Source organism: Dama dama, chromosome 21, assembly GCF_033118175.1.
Source record: "Dama dama isolate Ldn47 chromosome 21, ASM3311817v1, whole genome shotgun sequence".
NCBI lineage: Eukaryota > Metazoa > Chordata > Mammalia > Artiodactyla > Cervidae > Dama > Dama dama.
Window position 1 is genome coordinate 57,565,709 of NC_083701.1, and position 20,475 is coordinate 57,586,183.

The window sequence follows — 20,475 nt, forward strand, 5'->3', positions numbered from 1 at the left end:
TTATTGCGGTCCCGCAACATAAGGTAGGCACTCCAGAGTGCACAAGAGTATATTTCCTGATAAAGATGGACAATGGGATGCCTTCAAACATGTTTAGAAACTCTTCCTCTCCATCCAGCTCTACTATATATTGCTGTGGTAATGCAGCATCAATAAATGGTTCTAATAGGGAAAATATTAATTTAGCCTGAAATCTAAGTGAATACTAAAAAAGAAGGTCTATTATGTCCCTACCACTCTTGTTTTCAACAAGTCTCTGACCATCTTGAGGTCTCCAGGAGATAATGGTCAAAGAGGTTTTCTGAACTTCAATGAAATCAAGTGCTGGTGTTGTCACTCCTTAAACTGTGGACAGTTTTAGGGTATTGAGCTCTATGGACCACAGGGATGGGAACGGCTCACTTCTTTTATTTCTAACATGCCAGAATCAAGAGAAAGTTATACTGAGGTTTTAATAAAATGTATCAAATATATATAGTTGGCTGCTGAGACATGTATATTAGCAGTTTGGGGGGATGATATATCAGCATTCTTGATTTCAGACTATCAATTCTGATCATCAAATTCACACAAACATGTAAAAACTCATGTCCCATAATTTCTCTATCTGCCTAAAACAAAAATATGTTGCTTACAGAAACATACAGAGATAGACACACACTCTCAGTCATGCCCTATGGGAAACAACCATGGTAAAACAATAAAGTAGCTATTCTAAAACCAAAGAAGTAATCTGAACACTTGTGAAATTATACATTGGTGCAGGAGGTAACAGAAGACCCATCTCACTTGCAAAATCAATCAAAAAATTAAAAAGAATCATAAGAACCCTTAAACTCAGTTTTGGAAAAGCAGCTTAAATAATGAGTATACATGACTGATGAGAACATAATTACTGGCAGGACCACTTGGCTCCAAGTCAAGATAGGCTGGAAATAGGCTGAGGTTCAGCCTATTTATAACAGAGGTTATAATAATATAAATATAACATATAATATAAATATAACATAATATAATATTAATATAATATAAATATAACAGAGGTTCTTCCTCTGTTATAATGTTAGTGTATCATAAGAATATCTAGAAGAGAGAAAGAGTGTGTATTTCCTTATTTGTCAGTATCTAAAAAAAGCACCATTCTCAATGTTGAAAGTCAATGTCAAACACTTAAGGCATTAAGTGTTCAAAAGGAGTGAGCTCAAACCTTGTGCAGGGACTCTGGCCCATTCCCTGCTCACCCTCAATGATGAATTCAGTGCCTTGTAGACAACTGACATTAAGTAATATTTGTTGAAGGGATAAATGATGAACACTAAATATATTATAGTCAACTGTCTAAGCAACATGAAAATATTCAGTCAACTGGCCAATCAATATGAAACTATGTGTCTAAATATACAATATGACCTATGAGTTATGAAATTTCTTTTATCTTTCAAAATAATGTTGCATTTTAAAAATCCTGTACACATTTTCAGACTGTTGAATTAAACATTAGCACCCTGAACACTCTTCCTCCAGTATATCAGTGCATTTTTCAACTACACAAAATCATCTGAGTAAATGGACTCACATATCACATCCAGCCATTAATGATTACCTTTGTTGCAAAAGTATTCCACCTCTTCACAACTCAGATTTTCAGGCCCAAATTCTGTGGAGAAGCTTTCCTCCAGTGGAAAGTCGCCCTTTGAAATAATGTCTGTTTCCTCTGATGGACATTCTTCTTCTTCCTCTTCAATGGCATCTTCTAGCGGCCCTTGAAAAAGAAGAGGGACACTGTACCAAAAATATCCCAAGAAGAGAGTGAAATAAAATCCTTAAATAGGGTCTTTTTGTTTAAGGTGATGAGGGACAATAAGGTATTCAATGAAAGGACAAGTAGTAACAATGGTACCCAGACAAGATAAGGCCACATTTGCATCAACAAGTAATATTAAACAATGTAACAAGTGGAAAGAAACCTGTTCCTGAAATTACTAAATAGAAAGCAAACTCCATCTCCCATCCTTCCCCACCCCCAACTTGAAGCCCAAAGCTTATTCTTTTATTCTCTCCTGAAGAGCAAAACTGTGCACTTTATGTTCATTTGTTAGAATTAACTGCCTGGTAAAGAGTACAAGTCTCTTTTACACTGTTGTACAATTTTACCTGAGATTTTAATAAAGATTTAAAGTAATTGAATGCATTTTAATTGAACTGAGATTTTAATAAAGTCTATACTTTTAAAAATCCATCTTAAGAGTGGATTCCAAGAAAAGATTTCATTATATGTGTTTGAAGCTTGAAGAAAAAATTACACATTTCTCTCCCTGATGAAAGCATAACCCTATTCATAATTAATTGAATTTTTTCTGAAATGAAAAGTAGTTTTCTAATGAAAAAAATGTAATTTGTATTTATGTGATACTTTTTCTGTAATAAAAATACAACTTCCTTAGAGTGAATGAGAGTCAGGTGCATTACATTAATGGGCCTATTTTATTGAAAGGAAAGGGTGGGCTGTAGTTGTTGAGATGGATCTGAAGTGGATGACATGGAAATACCACATGGCCGATTGTGAATTTCTGACTGCCCAGAAGAATCAAAGTATCCGACTCATTTTACTAAGTGGAAGCCTGCATTTGCTCCTAAAGAAGCACTGTGGCATTTCATCCAAGGAACACAATTATGGTAATTTGTACTAATTGTCACTCATGTCAGCAGTCTCATCAGACAGGCTAAATACTTAAAAGGCTTAGGCAGTCTCTTTCTCTTACTTCTTAGAAATGTGGATTTAAATTTAAGGTATGCTCAAGTCAAAAAAATTTATTACAGAGTTTCTTTGTCCTTTTTAAAATTTATTTTTTCTTCTTTTCTCCAAAATAACAAATGTTAAGGAAGAAAGGATGCACTAATTCCAAACACTCTGGTAATGTGCTTTTTCTTTTTTAATTCTAGGTGGAGAGTTAAAAAAATCCATGTGTGCTCAGTTGCATTCAAAAGCCATGGATCTCATATTGGTTTTTATCTCTTATTCATTATTTCAAGTAATATATAATCTTTCACCTTTTAACAATTATGTCAAGTACTAAGACATGCAAGGAATATATAAAATAGTAATAAGGTAAAATATTACAATCACTAAAACAGTTATTTGAATAATTTTAATTATTAACTGCAAGTCTAACAAGGAATAAAATGGAATATTTTCCATGTTTTTATTTTTTCAAGATACCTAGTTTTAGTAACAAGTTTGGTCAAAATAAGACACCTAAACTGTCTCATTTTTGTATCTCATATAGGACTTTCAAAGTACTTTCTTGTGTGATCTTTAAAATAATCCAGTGAGGTAGGTATGGGAATTATTATTCTTTTTTTTGGTAAATCTGGAAAGTAAAGGTCAGGTTAGTTAACCAGAATAAGGCTACAAGTTAATACGTGAAAAAGTTGACATGAAAACTCTATTTTATTTAAAAATACCTTTTATACTACACTATATGCAAACCATTCTTTTACAGTTATAAATGCATTCTTTCATAAGTAAAACTATAAAACAGGTTACTCGTAAACACAGAATCCTTCAGAAATTGCTCATGTCTACTAACATAACTATTTTTAGATGCTTAAAGATCAGGTCTTAAAATTGAGAAGCCTCTCACTGTTCTTCTTAGATTACCAAAAATCAACCAAAATTTTAACCCTCCCAGCAAAAATAACCAGGAAAGTCTTTTTTATAGACATTAACAAAAATAAAATAATTGATTATGAATATTTAATTATTTGCATAATCTATATCCTTACCAAGTAATTCTATAAAGGAAACTGTCTTAATATCAGTTTATATCATGTAACAGACAAGATAATATAGACTACTTTTGGAATACATACTCTTGGGTTTGGTTAACAAAAAATAAAACTCTAATTGTAAAATAAATATTTTAAATAATTCATATAAATTTTACTGTCTTTTTTATTTATGTATGCTCTTCAATTACAAAAGCCTATATATTATAAAGAAAGTGCATGCATATTACTAGAATAAAATTAATAGTAAAATACTTTGTGTTTTAAAAATAAAATGTGAGCAAACTTTCTAACATCTGTCTTTATTGAAGATAATATGTTCTTGAACAATTTAAAATCGTACAGGACTTAACAATTTGGCTCCAATAGTATAAATTAAATTAAAATTTAATCACTTTATTAAAAATTAAATGGAAAAAATTAAAAATTAGATGGAAAATCTCATGTGAAATTTTGAAAGAAACCCACAAAACATTGATGTAGGCTCAATAAGTGTCTAACCAAGCCATTCAAATATATAAACATATGTCACAAAGGCTTCTACATCATATATAACTTTTATTTATCAAAGATTATGGTAAGATCTTTTTTTTTTTTTTTTCTTTTTTTTTTCTATGGTAAGATCTTAACTGACAGTATAGTGTTCTATATTCCAGGGGCTGTTTTATTTTATGTTGGCTATCTATTTGCAATTCAAAGCATGTAACTGAAAAGAAGCACTTATTGTCAAAAAAAATTACAAAATCCAAATGAAAGGTAAAAAAAAAATTCGGAGTTCATTGCTCAAAATACATGAGATCTCACTGTCAATATTTATAACAGGTTAAAAAAAAGGTGATTTAGTAACCAATGTGAATTTCGCCCAAAGCACGTGTCAGATTGATATAATTAATTGTACTTTAAAATGTGAAATTACTAACCATTTCTTTAGCTATGCTATCAAATCAGGCTCTGGCAAAAAGGTTTCTCTTAAAATGCATAGTATTTATGGTTTAAGATTAGATCTCACCCTACTCTCTATATTGCAAACCTTACAGATAATCGGTGGCTATAAACTAACATTTTAAGAGGGTAAGAGACACTTGAAGCAGAAGCACAATTAATAGCACCAATGAAGGGGGGAATGAAGGAACCTCCTGTGTGTGGATTAGTGGGCACAGAAGTCCACTTCAGAAAAATCACCACATCTAATTTGACACAAATAATAATATCTACTTAGAAAAGGCTTACGACTGAGTTCTCTGTGCCCTCATGGAGAAAATTACTTCTGATTGAGGCCACTTGGCAGGCAAGTGAAAGGAAATATGAATTTCAACTCTTCAATTGCTTCTGATTTACAGATACTCAAGTACAATCTAGAAGGAATAGTCTTAATGTTTATAAATATAAATATTTATCTGATTTTCCAAGCGTGAACAATTAGCTGTACATCCTAAAGTTATGAATACAACAATGTTGGACGTCAGGCCCACAACACTGTTAATCATCTCTCAGAATGAAGAGGCATCTTTTCATCTTTTGTATTGGATTAATAATAGAGATTACTGAAGATTCTGGTGGATGCAAAGAAATACTTCCATTTTCAGAAAGGGAGACAACTGGTACCCAGGAACCACCTGAATTGACCACTACTTTTCTACTACTTCTGCCCTCTAGAGATAAAGCTGAAGCTAAGAAGGGTGGTGCAGATTCACAACACTTGACAATTCCCAAAGTGCAGGAAAGCTTTATCTGTGTGTGTTAGTCACTCAGTTGTGTCCGACTATTTGCGACCCCGTGGACTGTGGTCCGCCAGGCTCCTTTATCCATGGGCTTCTCCAGGCAAGAATATTGGAGTGGGCAGCCATTCCCTTCTCCAGAGGGTTCATCCTGACCCAGGGATTGAACCCGAGTCTCCTGCCTTGCAGGCAAATTCTTTACCATCTGAACAATCAGGGAAGCAAAAGTTGAGCCTATGTGTGGCAGAAATTTTTCACCTGGTGGTTGTTTCAGTGATTCAGAATTGGCAAAGAACAATAGGAGCATTCAAGGTCAAGCAGTCCTATCCTATACAAAGGTAGCATAATCACTGAATGAAATGAATGTCAAGAACTAGATTTATTTAGTTAAGAAGCATTTTGAAGAGTACTCCCTAGACAAATGAATTCATGAGAAAATTATTACTATGATTTCAGGTGGTTAAAGAAATCCCTGAAACGCATCCAAAGCCACTGGAGTAAAAGCTAGATGACAAAAAAAAAAAAAAGGCAAACAAGCAAAAACTCCAGGGAAAAAATATAGGAGATATACAAGAATTTAGAGGAAATAGGATTAAAATAAGCAATACAAGGAGGAATATAAAAACTGATAAAGACCAACATCATAAATATTAAATCAAATAAACATGTCTTTCAACATATATTATCTTGATAAAAAATTTCCTACTCTGGCAGCCTACTATAAACTAGACTGATCCTCACATAAATGTCAAATTGTCTTTGTTCATATAAATTCAAAGCACTTCAGAATGAGGCACCCAAGAAAGAAATTAAATTCTACAGAAATTAATATACATTGTCAATTATGAAGAAGAGAAATGCCAAATTCTATATTCTGATACAACGTCCCCCAAAATGGTTTCTTTCTCTTAAGTTCTCACTGGAATTAATTTATTATAAGTTATTTTGGTTAGGTTTTGCATATGTTTTGATTAAAACAAGACACTTTGCCATAATGGAACCATAGAGAGCATTCAGTCTCCTCTCCACGTATTAATATTCTAAGCATTCTAGAGGCTGCACAAGACTAGCCACCTAGCAAAATGAGACTGTTTCAGAATACTGGGCAGCCTTGATTACAACCGACAGGTGGGAAGAAAGTTGAATTAAAATATTATCATTCCCAATAATTACAATAATCCATCACAGTGTGCTCAGAAATTCTGCTAGGTGAGTTTCCTCTAAAAACACACAAGTATTTCCAAACCTTTTTATTCTGTGTTTTAAATGTATGCCATTTCAGGTCATTTTTACATCTGTTAGTATTATTAAAACTGTCATCAAAAATTTATTACATAATTTTACATATAGAACATATGTAGAACAAAGAACATGTGAGGAAATAAATTTCTCAAAATCTCAATGAACAAATGAAAATGAAAATGGTGTACTGTCTCCAGGTTGCCAGCTCCTGTTTTGTGCTTCTTTGAAGCTGTTTGCAAAAGAATCACTCACACAAAGGAGTAAGAAGGTACATAAAACCTAGTATATATAAAACAATAGAGATCTGCAAATCTGACAATTCAAACAATAATATATACCATACTTTAATGTTACATAATAATTAGCCCATATTTTCATGTAATGCTATCTTTCAAAAAGTGAATATGACAATATAAGCTAGGGATAGACAAATTCTGGTTTACATTTAATACATAATATACAAATATGTCAAAACTCTATACAGGTATGCTGTTATGTTAGATAATAGGTAAGGGGAATTAACATAAACTTTCCATTCTAAACTTATGTTACATTCTCTACATGTGATAGAAATGTGGCAGTGGACTAATATTAATATTTAAATTGGATGTCATTACCAAGTCCTCTGTATTCTAGCCTCATATATCTTCATTAATCTCAGGATGATATTCATAAAACACAAAATATAAAATCCTGCTAATAGGAAAGACTGTTAGTTTCATACACTCTGTATAACATGGCCTGTTTATTCAATTAGAAATGAAAAGTAAAAATGCACCTCTAAAAAGCAGAAGTCCACAAAAATGCACTCCTCCCCATCTCATTATGGAGTAGAAACACGTCTATCTTTAGAGTACTAATATCTTTTGACTGTATCTGGGGCATGTTTTGTGGCTCTCAGTAGTTCCGCTCTTAGAGTTTTCAGCTGCTACACTCAGATTCCTTAGAATCATCATTACCCTGTAGGCACACCTCAAAATGCTACTCACCTGGTTCCTATTACATTTGTCTCATGCATATCCCACTGAGCCATTTAATGAGAAGGGGCAGGGAAGAGGGGCGCTCTTTGGACAGTGCAAATCCACACTAACTCATGTAATTGAGCTTAACAGCAAGAAGAAAGCCTTATTTCTGTAGTTTAAAAAAACAGCATTTTAAACGAGCAAGTTCTTCCTGCAGTCACTCACTTTTAACAATAGTTGCATCAGGGGATCTAGTAGGAAGGAAACATTTTTATTAATTTTTCTCTTATCTGCCAAAAGAATGTTGATTTTTTCATTTGCGTTTGTTGCCTGCAGGTAGCAGACCACAGAATTATATAGTAGAAATTCTTCTTTTTGATTAATTTCTTTCCATGTGTTAGGTTATTTCTTATATATAATTGATTTTGGGCTTTGCTCATAGCTGTACATCTTTTTTATATCTGTACCAACTGCTGTCCTTCAATCTAGAAAGTTGAAGGAAATTACCTGAATTTGTTAAGTTTATTAAAAATGAGATCTGTGAATATTTAAATTGAGTTTTGAAATGTTAATGCAAAAAAAGATATTAGAGAATTTTTAATGGTGGGTTCAATTTGACCATATTCCATTGTAAAAAGAAGAGAAGAGGGTCAGGTTTTATTCAAATTGTTTCTTTAGGGGAAAAAATGAACTCTTTGATTTCTATAAAAATAGAATAATATTTTTTGCTACAAGGTCCTTGGCCATTTTTATTAGATAGCAGTATTAACACTTCTTATATGTAAATCTGAGAACACTTTAAATTCTTTAATTTTTGCCCCTGAAATGCTCTGTTTTTGGAACCTTCAAATTAAGTCAATGATACTAACAAGAAAATACTTTTGCTTGCAACATATGCAAACCTAGCAAGCAGCAACTAATCGTACAGGGCAGATTAAACACTGACATCACAGGAAAAACAAAGTCAGATGAGAAAATCCAGATAAATTTAAACTAGAATCTCTAATGACTAATTTACTCTCAGGCAGTAACACAGGCATTGAAAAAACGTCGGTTCATTAATAAGTGCCTTGTGCATTGACCCAGGAAGTCAGTGACAGAGTTGGCACTGAAATTCACATATTTTGTAATCAGGTCTCTCAGTCCAGAGCCCCACAAAGCTTTCTGAAGATGGTAACTCTATCACAAAGAAACACAAAAGTATATTCATTACTAAAATTATGTATTTCTATATGATTTGATATATTTCAATAATATAAAGCCCTTAGTTGGTAATGACTAAAAATAAATGAAAATCTTATAAATCATTTTGTTATTTTTATGAGACTTTCATGTATGCATGTATTTATTCATTCATTTGTTATTCACTTAACCAGTATGTATTGAGGGTGAAGCACACTGCAGGCACTATATCGTGTACTGAGTTAACAGTAATGTACAAAGTGGACGGTCTCAGCCAGAAGGGAGTGGATAACTGAATGAAGGAGACAAATGTTACACATACAATACATGCAACTTTTTTTTTTAAAGATACTCCATTTCACAATGGGGAGGGCAAGAAAGCCTTCTTAGATATCCTAAATTCCAGTTATTTGTGCATTTTCTTATTTCCTCAGATATAATTTTATCTGACCTCCATTTGTAACTGGAAGTAACAAGTATGGTACCTAGCATTTAACCATGGCATTTAATAGTTATTCAAATAAGAACATTTTAGCTGAATTTAATTGTCATAAAGTTGAAGATCAAATCAAGGAGAGAGAATACTGGGTCCAATTATTACTAATTATATTGTTGAAGGAAGTTTATTCTGCTACCAGTGTGAAATCCATGTCATTTCCTGGTTATTCAAATCAGGTACCATGCACCCACAGTCTGCCAAAAGTTTTCTGGGGGATGTGGGATCAGGCAAGCAGAAAATCTTCCACAAAATCAACTCTGCTATCACAACTGATCATCAGGTGTTACCCGGAATATGAATACAGTACGTTATATTATTCTAAAAGCACCATGAGTATGAAAAAAGTATTTGAATCTGCTCATAGAACCTCTTATACATGATATGTGAGTGATATTTATTAGGTGAATTAATCAGAACTTATAAGTTTATAGACCTGTACAAGAAAAAAAAAATGCATCTTCTTTAGAAACTTCAAAGCACCATCAAAATGCAGCTAGTATTCTTATTTGACAAAACTGTGCAAAACTAGAGAATAATATCCTATATTGTTTTAAAAAGCTAAATTAGTATAAGCAAAAGAGATGTTATTTTTTTTAATTATCTTATTTAAACAGAGATACAAAAAACAGAGGCAAGGGGAGCCTAGTCTTCTGACTCTAGAATGAATGCATATTTCTTTCTCTTTCTAGAGCAAACCAAAAACAACGCACGTGTTGGTTTTTCAAAAGTCTACAATAACAGCAAAAGCATTAGCCAAACAATAGATATTAAACAAAGGATTCTGATGATTAATTTCTTAAACAATTTCATGAGGCAAAGATGAATCAATATGGTCCTTAAAAACATTCAGGATGCATTTCTTTGTCTCATAAGCAACATATCTGCATCATGTGAAAACATCCAGCAAGCATATGGCTACATGCAATAAATTAAAGGAAAATCACTGCAAAGATTTGGGGGAATTTTTTTAATTACAAGAAAAATATCAACAAAAATACTTGCATCAGGTTTTGGTCACTGTATATACAAACTTCTTTTCCTTCTTAATAAAATTGTAATCTAACAATCCCCATCTCATCACTTAGATCAATTTCCCTCTACTTATTCCTTCAGTTTAATAACATCCTTTCTGACCCTGCTTTATTAAAATGATTCTTTACATGTACAATTCATTATTGATTAAACCTTCTAAAAAACTCATCTTATAAAATTACGGCTCTAAAAATGATGCCTGATTTCACTGGCTAATTACAAACAGTTTGATAGCAAACAGTGTTTCTCTAAATGTCATCCTCAGACCAGCAGCATTATCATCATCAGACAACTTGATAGAAATTCAAAATTAATTGTCAGACTCCACCCCAGATCTGGTTTTAGAAACTCTGAGGGTGAGGCCCATCAACCGGTATTTTAACAAACCCTGTAAGGGATTCCAATGCATGCTCAAGTTTAAGAACAACTGTAGGAATACAAATGCTAGAAGTCACTGTGTAACAGCAAAAATTACATTTTTGTTATCATTTAATAGAAATAGTATAATATTTTGAAATTAACATAGGCTCCATCCTTTGTGTACTGCAGCTGATTCTGTGATCAAACTACTTATCACCAGGGCAACTTAGTGCAATCAGACCTGATTAGTGGCAGGTTAGGTTTGCTTATTTAGTGCTGGTTAATGGTTCTCCCAAATAATGCCAGAGAGTCTAGAAAGCACTTCAATCACATTGTTTCAGACAATTCTGGGATGACAGGGAACAAGACTGGAGCCATTACTTCGGTTGATCCCACATGTTACTGCTTCATACACTTCCAGGAGCCCTGAATAATGCAAACAATTGAGCAGCCAGTGAATTTGGCTAAAAAGTTTTTCATGTGTGTCTGGCTATGGTATAGAAAAATATCTTTATACAAATAGGGATTGCATCTCAGTTTTTAAAAATTACAGTCTGCTAGGTGAGTTATTTGAAAACCAAGAGCTTCAAGCAGCATGGCATTTTCCTCATCCTCCTCTTCTGAGGATAGGGCATCTCGTGAGATGAAAATACCCAGCCAGACAGAGCAGGCCCATCACTCAGTGGCGATCAGTGTGAAGCAAGAGGTCCCAGCCGGATCACACAGGTTCCTCCACTTATCATCTCTCACTCCAATCCCTTATTATGATCAGGTTGGTGCACAAACCAAGTGTGGTCTCCAGGATTTCATGGAGCAGTACCGTGGCCAACCTCATTGTTAACCAACATATGCGGCTTGCAAACTACACATCCCAGCACCACCACCTTGAACAGAATAGTCAACTATAGGAACAGAATAGGCAACTACAGAAATCTGTTCCATTTTCACAAATAGGTGTGGCCTCCTGCTCCTGGAATGCTGCCAATTTGGCCCTCCGTGTGAGTTTGACACGGTAAATAATGATGAATATTCTCTCTATGCCTGTAGAGTCCTGCAGACATTTTCTGCACGGCGAGAAAAACAATTCCTCACACAAAACAAAGCATTGTTGTGGATCCTGTGCATTAGGTGAGAATACAAACTTTATAAGAATTTGCCTAATTTCACAAGTATATGTGTAATTTTCCAAATTTCCATTCTGACAGATCTCCCTCATCTTCGGGGGATGAAAAAACAAAACAAAACACAGATCTATAGTTGCAAAACCCTAACAAAGCGATGGGAGCGGGTGGCGCTTTGTGAGTGAAGGTGAAAACAAATCAACATGTTCACCACGCTCTAATTTTGCCATGCCCTGGGATACATATCAAAAGGGCACTTTATAACAAGTGTTCTACGCTGTCATTAAACCACTATAAAGGTACCTCGATTCAGTGCTTGTGAACATCTCTAGAGGCCCCAGAAAGCACTTCCCCATAAAACATATCTTCAAAAAGACTTTTATTTTATACTAGCACATTAAAAGAGTATCTAAAGACACAGAGGCACTCAATATAGCTATATTTTTAAGAAGAACACTTACTCTCTGGAGAATTAGGAGAGCAGGTAGGGTGCCAGTGATAACAAAGCTAGCTTATCCACACTGCTCCAGCAGAGGCAACGTGGAGGAAGCATCTAAGGGCTCTCTTAAAAAGAAAATATCCTCTGCCTTTGGCAACAAAGTCTACAATAGAATAAAAGCAAGCACCTTTACAGGCAGAAGTTATAGGGTAAGCCAAAAGGTGGAAAGCTCACATAAATGAACTCTCTGCTGGTGACTCACAGCCCTCCATATTTGCATCATAAACCCTGTGCCAGCCTCCAGGAGACACTCTCCTATGCACTTCTGATATAAGTAACTAAATCGTGAGTGTGCGCATGCACGCGCGCGCGCGCACACACACACACACAAACACATGGGGAAAAAACTGGGCATGGTAGCTTCCTTTCCAATTAAATAGAATTTCATTTTTCCCCTTCAACTGTAAGCATAAAAATGAATTTACTAACTATTGAAGGTGGTAAGCTATAAAGTTATTTCAATACTGATTATATAGCCACACTTAATGAAAAACCTAGAAAGATTCTCACCCACAGTGATCAATCCCAATCACCCTCTCACTCAAGCCAAAGAAATACACATTCCTTCCCTCCAAAGAGAAAATTCCAGAATACCAGAATTATCAGGACTTACCTAATATTCAATGCATTGGCAATAAACACAGGGGAATTTTCAATCTTAAAGCCACATTTTCTAACTCTTATAAATGACACAAATTCATCTAACTTGAATCATCTAGAAATAAACACCTTCCTGTCTTCAAAAAAGGTTCACCTTAAACAGCTGAACTAGTGCTTTTTTTCAGTTTGCTTTTGGTCTATCTTTGTTGTTCTTCTTTGTGGCTATTTTCTATTGGCAATTACAATTTAGAAACAGTACACTATAAACAGCAATGAACCAAACTATATAGATGACTTTTATATCTTAGTACTGTCTTTCCCTAGTTCAGACATAATTTTTCAGCCATTTTTTAAAAATCATTCTATCAGCCCGCACACTGTGTTTTTATATACCTAAAATATTTCACTCTTGATGTGGAAAAATATAACCAAGTAAATCTTACCAGAAAATGAAAGAAATTAAATCACAGAATGGATGCCATTCACTGTTAACTACAGCATTCAATCTGATCCTGCTTCCTCCCACTCAAGCTGTTATTACTCTTTGCTTTCTGAGAACAAAAAGAAGTATGTACCTGTCACCCAGCACCATCCACCACACACCAACTTTCCCATTCCAGCCTTCTATCTTGGATCAGGCTAACCCTTGGCTCAAATATTAAATAAGTATAGGAAACCATTGGTGGAAACATACCCTGATGCCTTCTGCATCCTCAGAGGGAAATCATGGTGCCTATCGTTGGTTCTGCCATTCTCTTCTTTGCCCCGAGTCTTATTCTCTAGTCTCTGTTATAACTGGTACCAATGTTAGTGTGAATGAGATTCACACTGAATGTTTGATGAAAATGAAGACTTTCAAGCACCACTCCCAAAGATTCTACAGCTCTGGGATAGGACCTAGGAATTAGAACTTTAATCCTGCATCTCAAGTTATTCTAATACAGATCACACACTGGGATGCTAGTGATACGTGTTTCAAACCTGGAAAGAAGAGGAGAGTGAAGCAGATCTGAGATATAACATCCCTACAACACCATGAGGGGCTTCCCAGGTGGCACTAGTGGTAAAGAATCCACCTGCAAATGCAGGAGATGCAGGTTCAATCCCTGGGTTGGGAAGATCCCCTGCATGAGGAAAGGGCAGCCCACTCTAGTATTCTTGCCTGAAAAATTCCTTGGACAGAGGAGCCTGGTGGGCCACAATCCATGGGGTCTCAAAGAGTCAGACATGACTGAGCATAAACACACAACAGTATGAGGGGTGAGATAAGAATGGATCATTTTTTTTTTTTTTTTTGGATCATTTTTTTAACAGTAAATCCTTGAAATTATTTGGTTCCTCTATGTTTAGTTCTTCTTTTCCCAAGAACACCTCATCCCATTTTGGAGGCTAAAGTGTATGTACTGATAGAAGGCATTAATTCTGCAGCTTTATTTTCTCTGAGGCCTCCGTTCCACATCTGAAGAGACATACAAGATCAGTCTCGCCATTTATTTTATCCGTTGCACTTGAGAATTATTCATGTACCATATGGAGAGTTGGCTCCTGCTGAAGTTGTGGGGGAATTCCATTCCATCATGCTTCTCAATGCTCTTTGGAGATTTAACTGTGGCACAAATGAAGCATATCTAAATTAGGTTATAGAAACTGTTACCTTTCCTTTGGTTTGGTTTGGTTTTTTTGCCATATGTAGCTGCCAATGAAGAGTTACAATGAGGGGCAGGGTTGGGGTGGGGGGGATAGAACTGATATTTTTTAAGAGCTGTTGATAAGTTGAGATGTTCTAAATGTTCTAAAATGTTCTCAAGAAATCTGCCACAATTCTATAAACAGCTACCGAAAATTTCACAAACTCTTTGAAAGAAGCAATATGTGAATCGGGGAATAATGTGCAAAGTGTAATTTGCATGTCAGTTTGGGAAGGTTGTACAATTGAGAGGAAAGTTCCTTCAATGAGGAAGTTAGGGATAACACAATTTAAATTGAGTTGAGTTGTCCTAATTTTATTGAAATATTTAAGAACTATGTAGATTAGCAAGGGAAAAGTCAACAAGCAAAAATTCAGATTTAAAAATTTTAAAAGCAACCTCTCTGTTACTATATACAAGATATATTAAGAATAACACCTTGTGTATCTACAGTCAAGCAATAACACATTAAAAAAAAAACTGTGACAAACCACTAACTCAACCATTAAGGCTTAAATAACAAAGAAGAAAAACATTTGGTTAAGTTTTTGGCTAAAAAAATTATTTGGTTAAAATAGGTTAGATAATAAAATCTATTTTATACAACACAGAAGCGTATTTCTAAAAATATGTTTGAATGAATGAAGAAACAAAGTCACTCCTTTAAAAACCTCATGAAACTGGCTGAATCAGTAATAGTGCACAAGAACAAGAAAGTATATTTCCAATTGTTAGAACCTGTTTATCCTCCAGCTTCCTAAACCTTTAAATCTCTACTCTGGGCTGTTTCATTTTCTCTTATTTATGATAAGAACCTAGCACCTATGGTCAATCCGCCTTGTATCAAATTCCTTAGCGTGAGTAAGCCTCCCACAAGTATCACAATTTTGGTCCCTCTGCAATTCCAGGGAGATCACAAATCTCATTAGGAACTCTCACTGCTAAGGAGAAAACATCATGAACTATCTATCTGCCCCCTGGCCAGGAACTCTGTGAGACACTCTATCCTATATCATCCTGGCTTTGCCATCTTTACCTTCAAGAAGGAGAAAGACCTAACAACTGGGACAAAGCTGATGGAGACAGAAATCCTAAAGTGTGCTGATTCTCTGTTTTATGATTTGGCTATCTCTGTCATTTCGGTATGTTAAGAAAATATAAAATAAAGCCTTTGGAGTTGAGGGTTAGAGATGGGGAGCAATTTTGAAATCAGACAATATGTTAACTAATCAGTAAGATTTTGAGATATTATTTCAAACTAAATATATAAGGAGAGACTCTTAAAATCACAATAAAGAAAACAAAAAGTATAATGATAAGCAATATATAGACAGCTGATGGTCCAGAAAAATATAATTAGTGTTACTGATAACAAACGATGAAAAACCATACAAGAATGTAGAGAAAAATACAAATGGGTTAAAAAGATGATAAGTGGGAAAAAAAGATCAGAGCAAACTGGTTATACAACTGCAACCCACTAATAACAGATCCTCCTAAATTTAAGTGTACTGAGGATATGATGAATTGACAATATGTATAATATTAAGAATTTCAAGACTGGGAGAAAGCCCCCATACTTGAGATTGGGGAAAATGACTAAAATCAATATCAAGTTCATGTTTGTGTTGTTAGAGAAAACCAGTAAAGACAGAATCATCTTTTTACCCCCACATCTATCTTTCTCTCCCCACAGCTGTCATTACGTGAAAGTAAATCATATAAAAAAGAAAAAATAATGGCAAAAAGCAGAAGGAAAAAGTAGCAGAGCCTTACAGGGGAAAGCTATAAAAGAACATAATATTCAGTTGACTCTGAATTTATATGTGATGTTGACCAACAAAGTCTCAGATCTGCTCAGATCAGGCAGTCTCACTGTCCGCCTCAGACACGACATCATAAGACATCATTTCTGCTGACCTTCTTTTAAAGATGCACTCCCAATTCCAGAGAGATGAATTATTAACCATTAAGAATGGAAAAACTGGACTTAAAAACAATTTTCAGGGAAAACTGAAACTTACCAAAGATAAAAAGATACTTTTTAAATTGCAAAGAGAAGAAGTTTGATTCAAATGAGTCTAAATGCTTACTTGAAATACTGTAATAAAATAGAATATTAGACAAGATATATTAAAGAGGCATTAAATATTAACAATATTAGCAAACATAGAGTAGATTAACAGAAAATAGGGAAGTGAGGTTGAAAAGAAGCCAAAGCAACCAATTCTTCTCTGAAAGAAATTTAAATTATTTGGGGTTTGATAATTAGATAAAAATAGACTTTCAAAAACAAACTGGATAATAATTCAAGATAACATTTTGTAGGAACTCTACTTTCCATATGTTTAAATATATTAAAACCAAGTAGTAATAATATACTTAAAAAAAGTTAAAATACAATAATTAGGACCACAGAAATGATGCAATATCCAGCAGGACAAATAACTGAACAAGTTTAAGATTGGGATAAAAAAAGAAGTATATTAATTGTTTCATTAAACATTTTTAAATGTTAAAGATGTTTTCATGTGAAAACGGCAAAAATTTATGCTGACAATATTATTAATATCCTACAACATTTAAAGAATTAGCAAATTCTAGTCACAGCATGTTGATTAAAAAATCAATACCATTGGCTGGTAAATATTAAGCCACTATCATAGTGCTATACATTGAGGAATAAAAAATAAGGATATAAATAATTTGAACAATATAATTAATAAATAGAACCTACATGCACAAAATTAGATGTTAGATACTCAGTTTCCTATAAACAAAGATTAAATATTTATAAGTATTTATAAAATAGTTACAAACACTGACCAAATACTAGGTATTCCAATAGTTTATAAAAGCAAATCGTATTACAAGGCAATACAAATAGAAAAGATATAGAATTTTAAAATAACAGAATTTTTCCTTAAAATGTTTTAAAAGTATAGGCCATAATGGTTTTGCTAGTTTTGCATTCAAATACTAGCTTCCTCAGTTACTCATTTTCTAACTTCAGAGCACCTTCAGAGCATCCTGAAGGCAAATGATGAAATACATATGGAAGGTCATAAAAGAAAAACACAAAATCATCTGAAAGCATCAAAATGTCTCAGTTAGACAGGCCCAGAATTTCTGTATTAAAAATGAGGAGAAACTGAATAAATATTGACAATTACTTAAAACATTTAAAACTTCTGGGAATTTATTAGAGAAAATAGCAAAAGCAAGTAAATAAAATTTGAAGAGTAAAAGACAGCAAAATAGGTTTTAAGTCAAGGAAATCATTGCATCAATAAACTTGAAAATACATTAAAATGCAAAATTTCTTTTTTAAAAGCCTGCTATATTTTAACAAATTAAAGTAGAAAACCTAAATTGAAAAAATGGTTGAAGAAAAAATTAAAGACACATATTAAATAATATAACATTAAAGCCTCCTAGGATTAATCTCATGCAGAAATATATATAACATTGAAAGAAATTAAAAATTTAATGAGAAAAAAATAACTTGTTCCACAAATGTGGCTGCATAACATACTCTCAAAAGTAAAAATTAAGTATTATAAAGATGCCAATGATTCCCAATGTAGTTTATATATACCACACTATTCTATTTTTTAAATCCTTGGAAAATTTTTAGGAATTTGAAAAAAATATTTCCTAGAGTAGCAATGTCTGATAGAACTTTCTGTGATGATGAAAATGTTCTCTAATTTTGCACTGTCTTGTATGGTATTCACTCACCCCACTAACTATACTGAACACCTGAAATAGAGCTAATGTGACTGAGAAACAAAATTTTTAATTGTATTAATTAACATAAATGCATATTTAAATATCCATATGTGGCTGCTATATCCATATATGCCTGGAGAATCCCATGGACAGAGGAGCCTGGCGGGCTATAGTCCATGGGGTCGCAAAGAGCTGGACACAACTGAAAGTGACTTAGCAAAGCAAACCAGCAATGTGGCTGATACTAAAACAGTTAGCAATACACTATTACTTGTAAAAATTCAGTAAATAAAGACATTTTTTAAGAGAAAGGAATGGAATAATTAATTTGAAGTAATTAGTTAGCAATTTAGGAAAAAACCAACTTAGGCCCTTATATAATTTAAAAACTAAATTTCAGGGGTTTTTTTTCCCTAAGAAATAAGCAAAAAATAAAAATTATAAGCACATAAGAAGCAGAACTAGTTATTAACCAAATCTTTGAATGGGGAGTGATTATTTTAGATACCATGAAAGAAATCACAAAGCAGTAAATAAATGGACTTAAGTTTATACTAAAAAAATGCAGCATAAATCTAAATATATCTGGGGTTTATGTGTTAAAATGTCAAAAAATTATAAAAAGAAAACATAAGGGGAAATTTCTTAGCAAATAATTTAGATAACATGCTAATAATGTATAGTAATTATTAAATTATTCAGGAATATTTCAAGACACCTCCTCTTTGCCTTGCCAGGTCTTATGCTAGGCAGTGGTTATACACAGTGAATAAAGGAGATAAGGTCCTTTCCCTCATGGAGGTTACATCTAGTGGGGACAATAGCAATTAAGTCGTTAAAGGAATAAGATTTTCTCAAGCACCGAAGTTAGGAGTCACAATTGATTCTCCTCTTTACTTCACTCATGCATCAAATCTATCAGCAAGTCTTCGAAGCTCTACCTCTAAAACATAACCCAAGCCAACAGCTTCATACCATCTCCACTTCTGTGTCCCTAGTTCAAGCCACCTTTATCTTTCACCAGTGATGATGGAGCGGCCAGCCTCCCAATCTTCAGGCCACAGTCTATCCTTCTGGGAAATAATTACATCCTGTTACTCCTCTGCTGTGATGTCCTTCATTTGTACTTTGAGTGAAGTCCAAAATCTCTAACATGGAGCACGAAACCCTACACAAAGGCCAATCTGAAGTTGACCACCAGCGTTCTTTGAGATGAACTCAAACTCATCCATCCTACCTTGTATCTTAGCATTATCAGCCTTCTTTTAATTCTTTCAAAAATCAAACTTATTCCCAATGCAGAGGTTGTATCCTATGTTTCCCTCTGCCTGGAACACTCCGCTGCTGCTGATTCAGATCATCAGTCAAGTTTGAGCTCAAATGTCCCCTCTTCACAGAGGGCTTTGCTGCCTCATCTACTAACCCTTCACTCTCCATCTCAACATGGTCTTTTTCCTGTTTCTTTTTTTTTGGTGACGTCTCCAGAGACACTGGTTCTCTTACACAAAGTACTGGCTCACATTTGCAGAAAAATTTACCAGTGATGCATGTACAGACCTAAGACCATTACTAAACTTTGACACGGGATCTCCTTTTCCAGAAATCTCTACTAATTAAGTAATCCAAACCATGTTCCTTTAAATGCCATTTTTAATACTGATATATGGTAAGAACCTAAATGATCCAAATGGTTGAAATGTGGAGAGATTCAGAGTTTGGGCACTTGAGACACATAACCCAGATAACAGTTAAAACCTGCTTTCAGTTCAGTTCAATTCAGTCGCTCCGTCAAGTCCGACTCTTTGGGACCCCATGGACAGCAGCATGCCAGGCTTCCCTGTCTTTCACCAACTCCTGGAGCTTGCTCAAACGCATGTCCATCGAGTCGGTGATGCCATCCAACCATCTCATCCTCTGTCGTCCCCTTCTCTTTCTGCCTTCAATCTTTCCCAGCATCAGAGTCTTTTCCAATGAGTCAGTTCTTCACATCAGGTGGCCAAAGTACTGCAGTTTCAGCTTCAGTATCAGTCCTTCCAATGAATATTCAAGAC

At 34.2% G+C, this 20,475-nt stretch overlaps 1 protein-coding gene across 2 annotated transcripts in view; it reads right to left on the reverse strand.

The window, feature by feature from the left end:
- ZFPM2 (zinc finger protein, FOG family member 2) overlaps window positions 1–20,475 on the reverse strand; it is a 499,730-nt gene that overhangs the window by 398,840 nt on the left and 80,415 nt on the right. For both annotated transcript variants that reach the window (XM_061123614.1, XM_061123612.1), the window contains exon 2: window positions 1,604–1,762. In XM_061123614.1, the coding sequence (XP_060979597.1) occupies window positions 1,604–1,762 (159 nt within the window). The remainder of the gene's footprint in view (window positions 1–1,603; window positions 1,763–20,475) is intronic.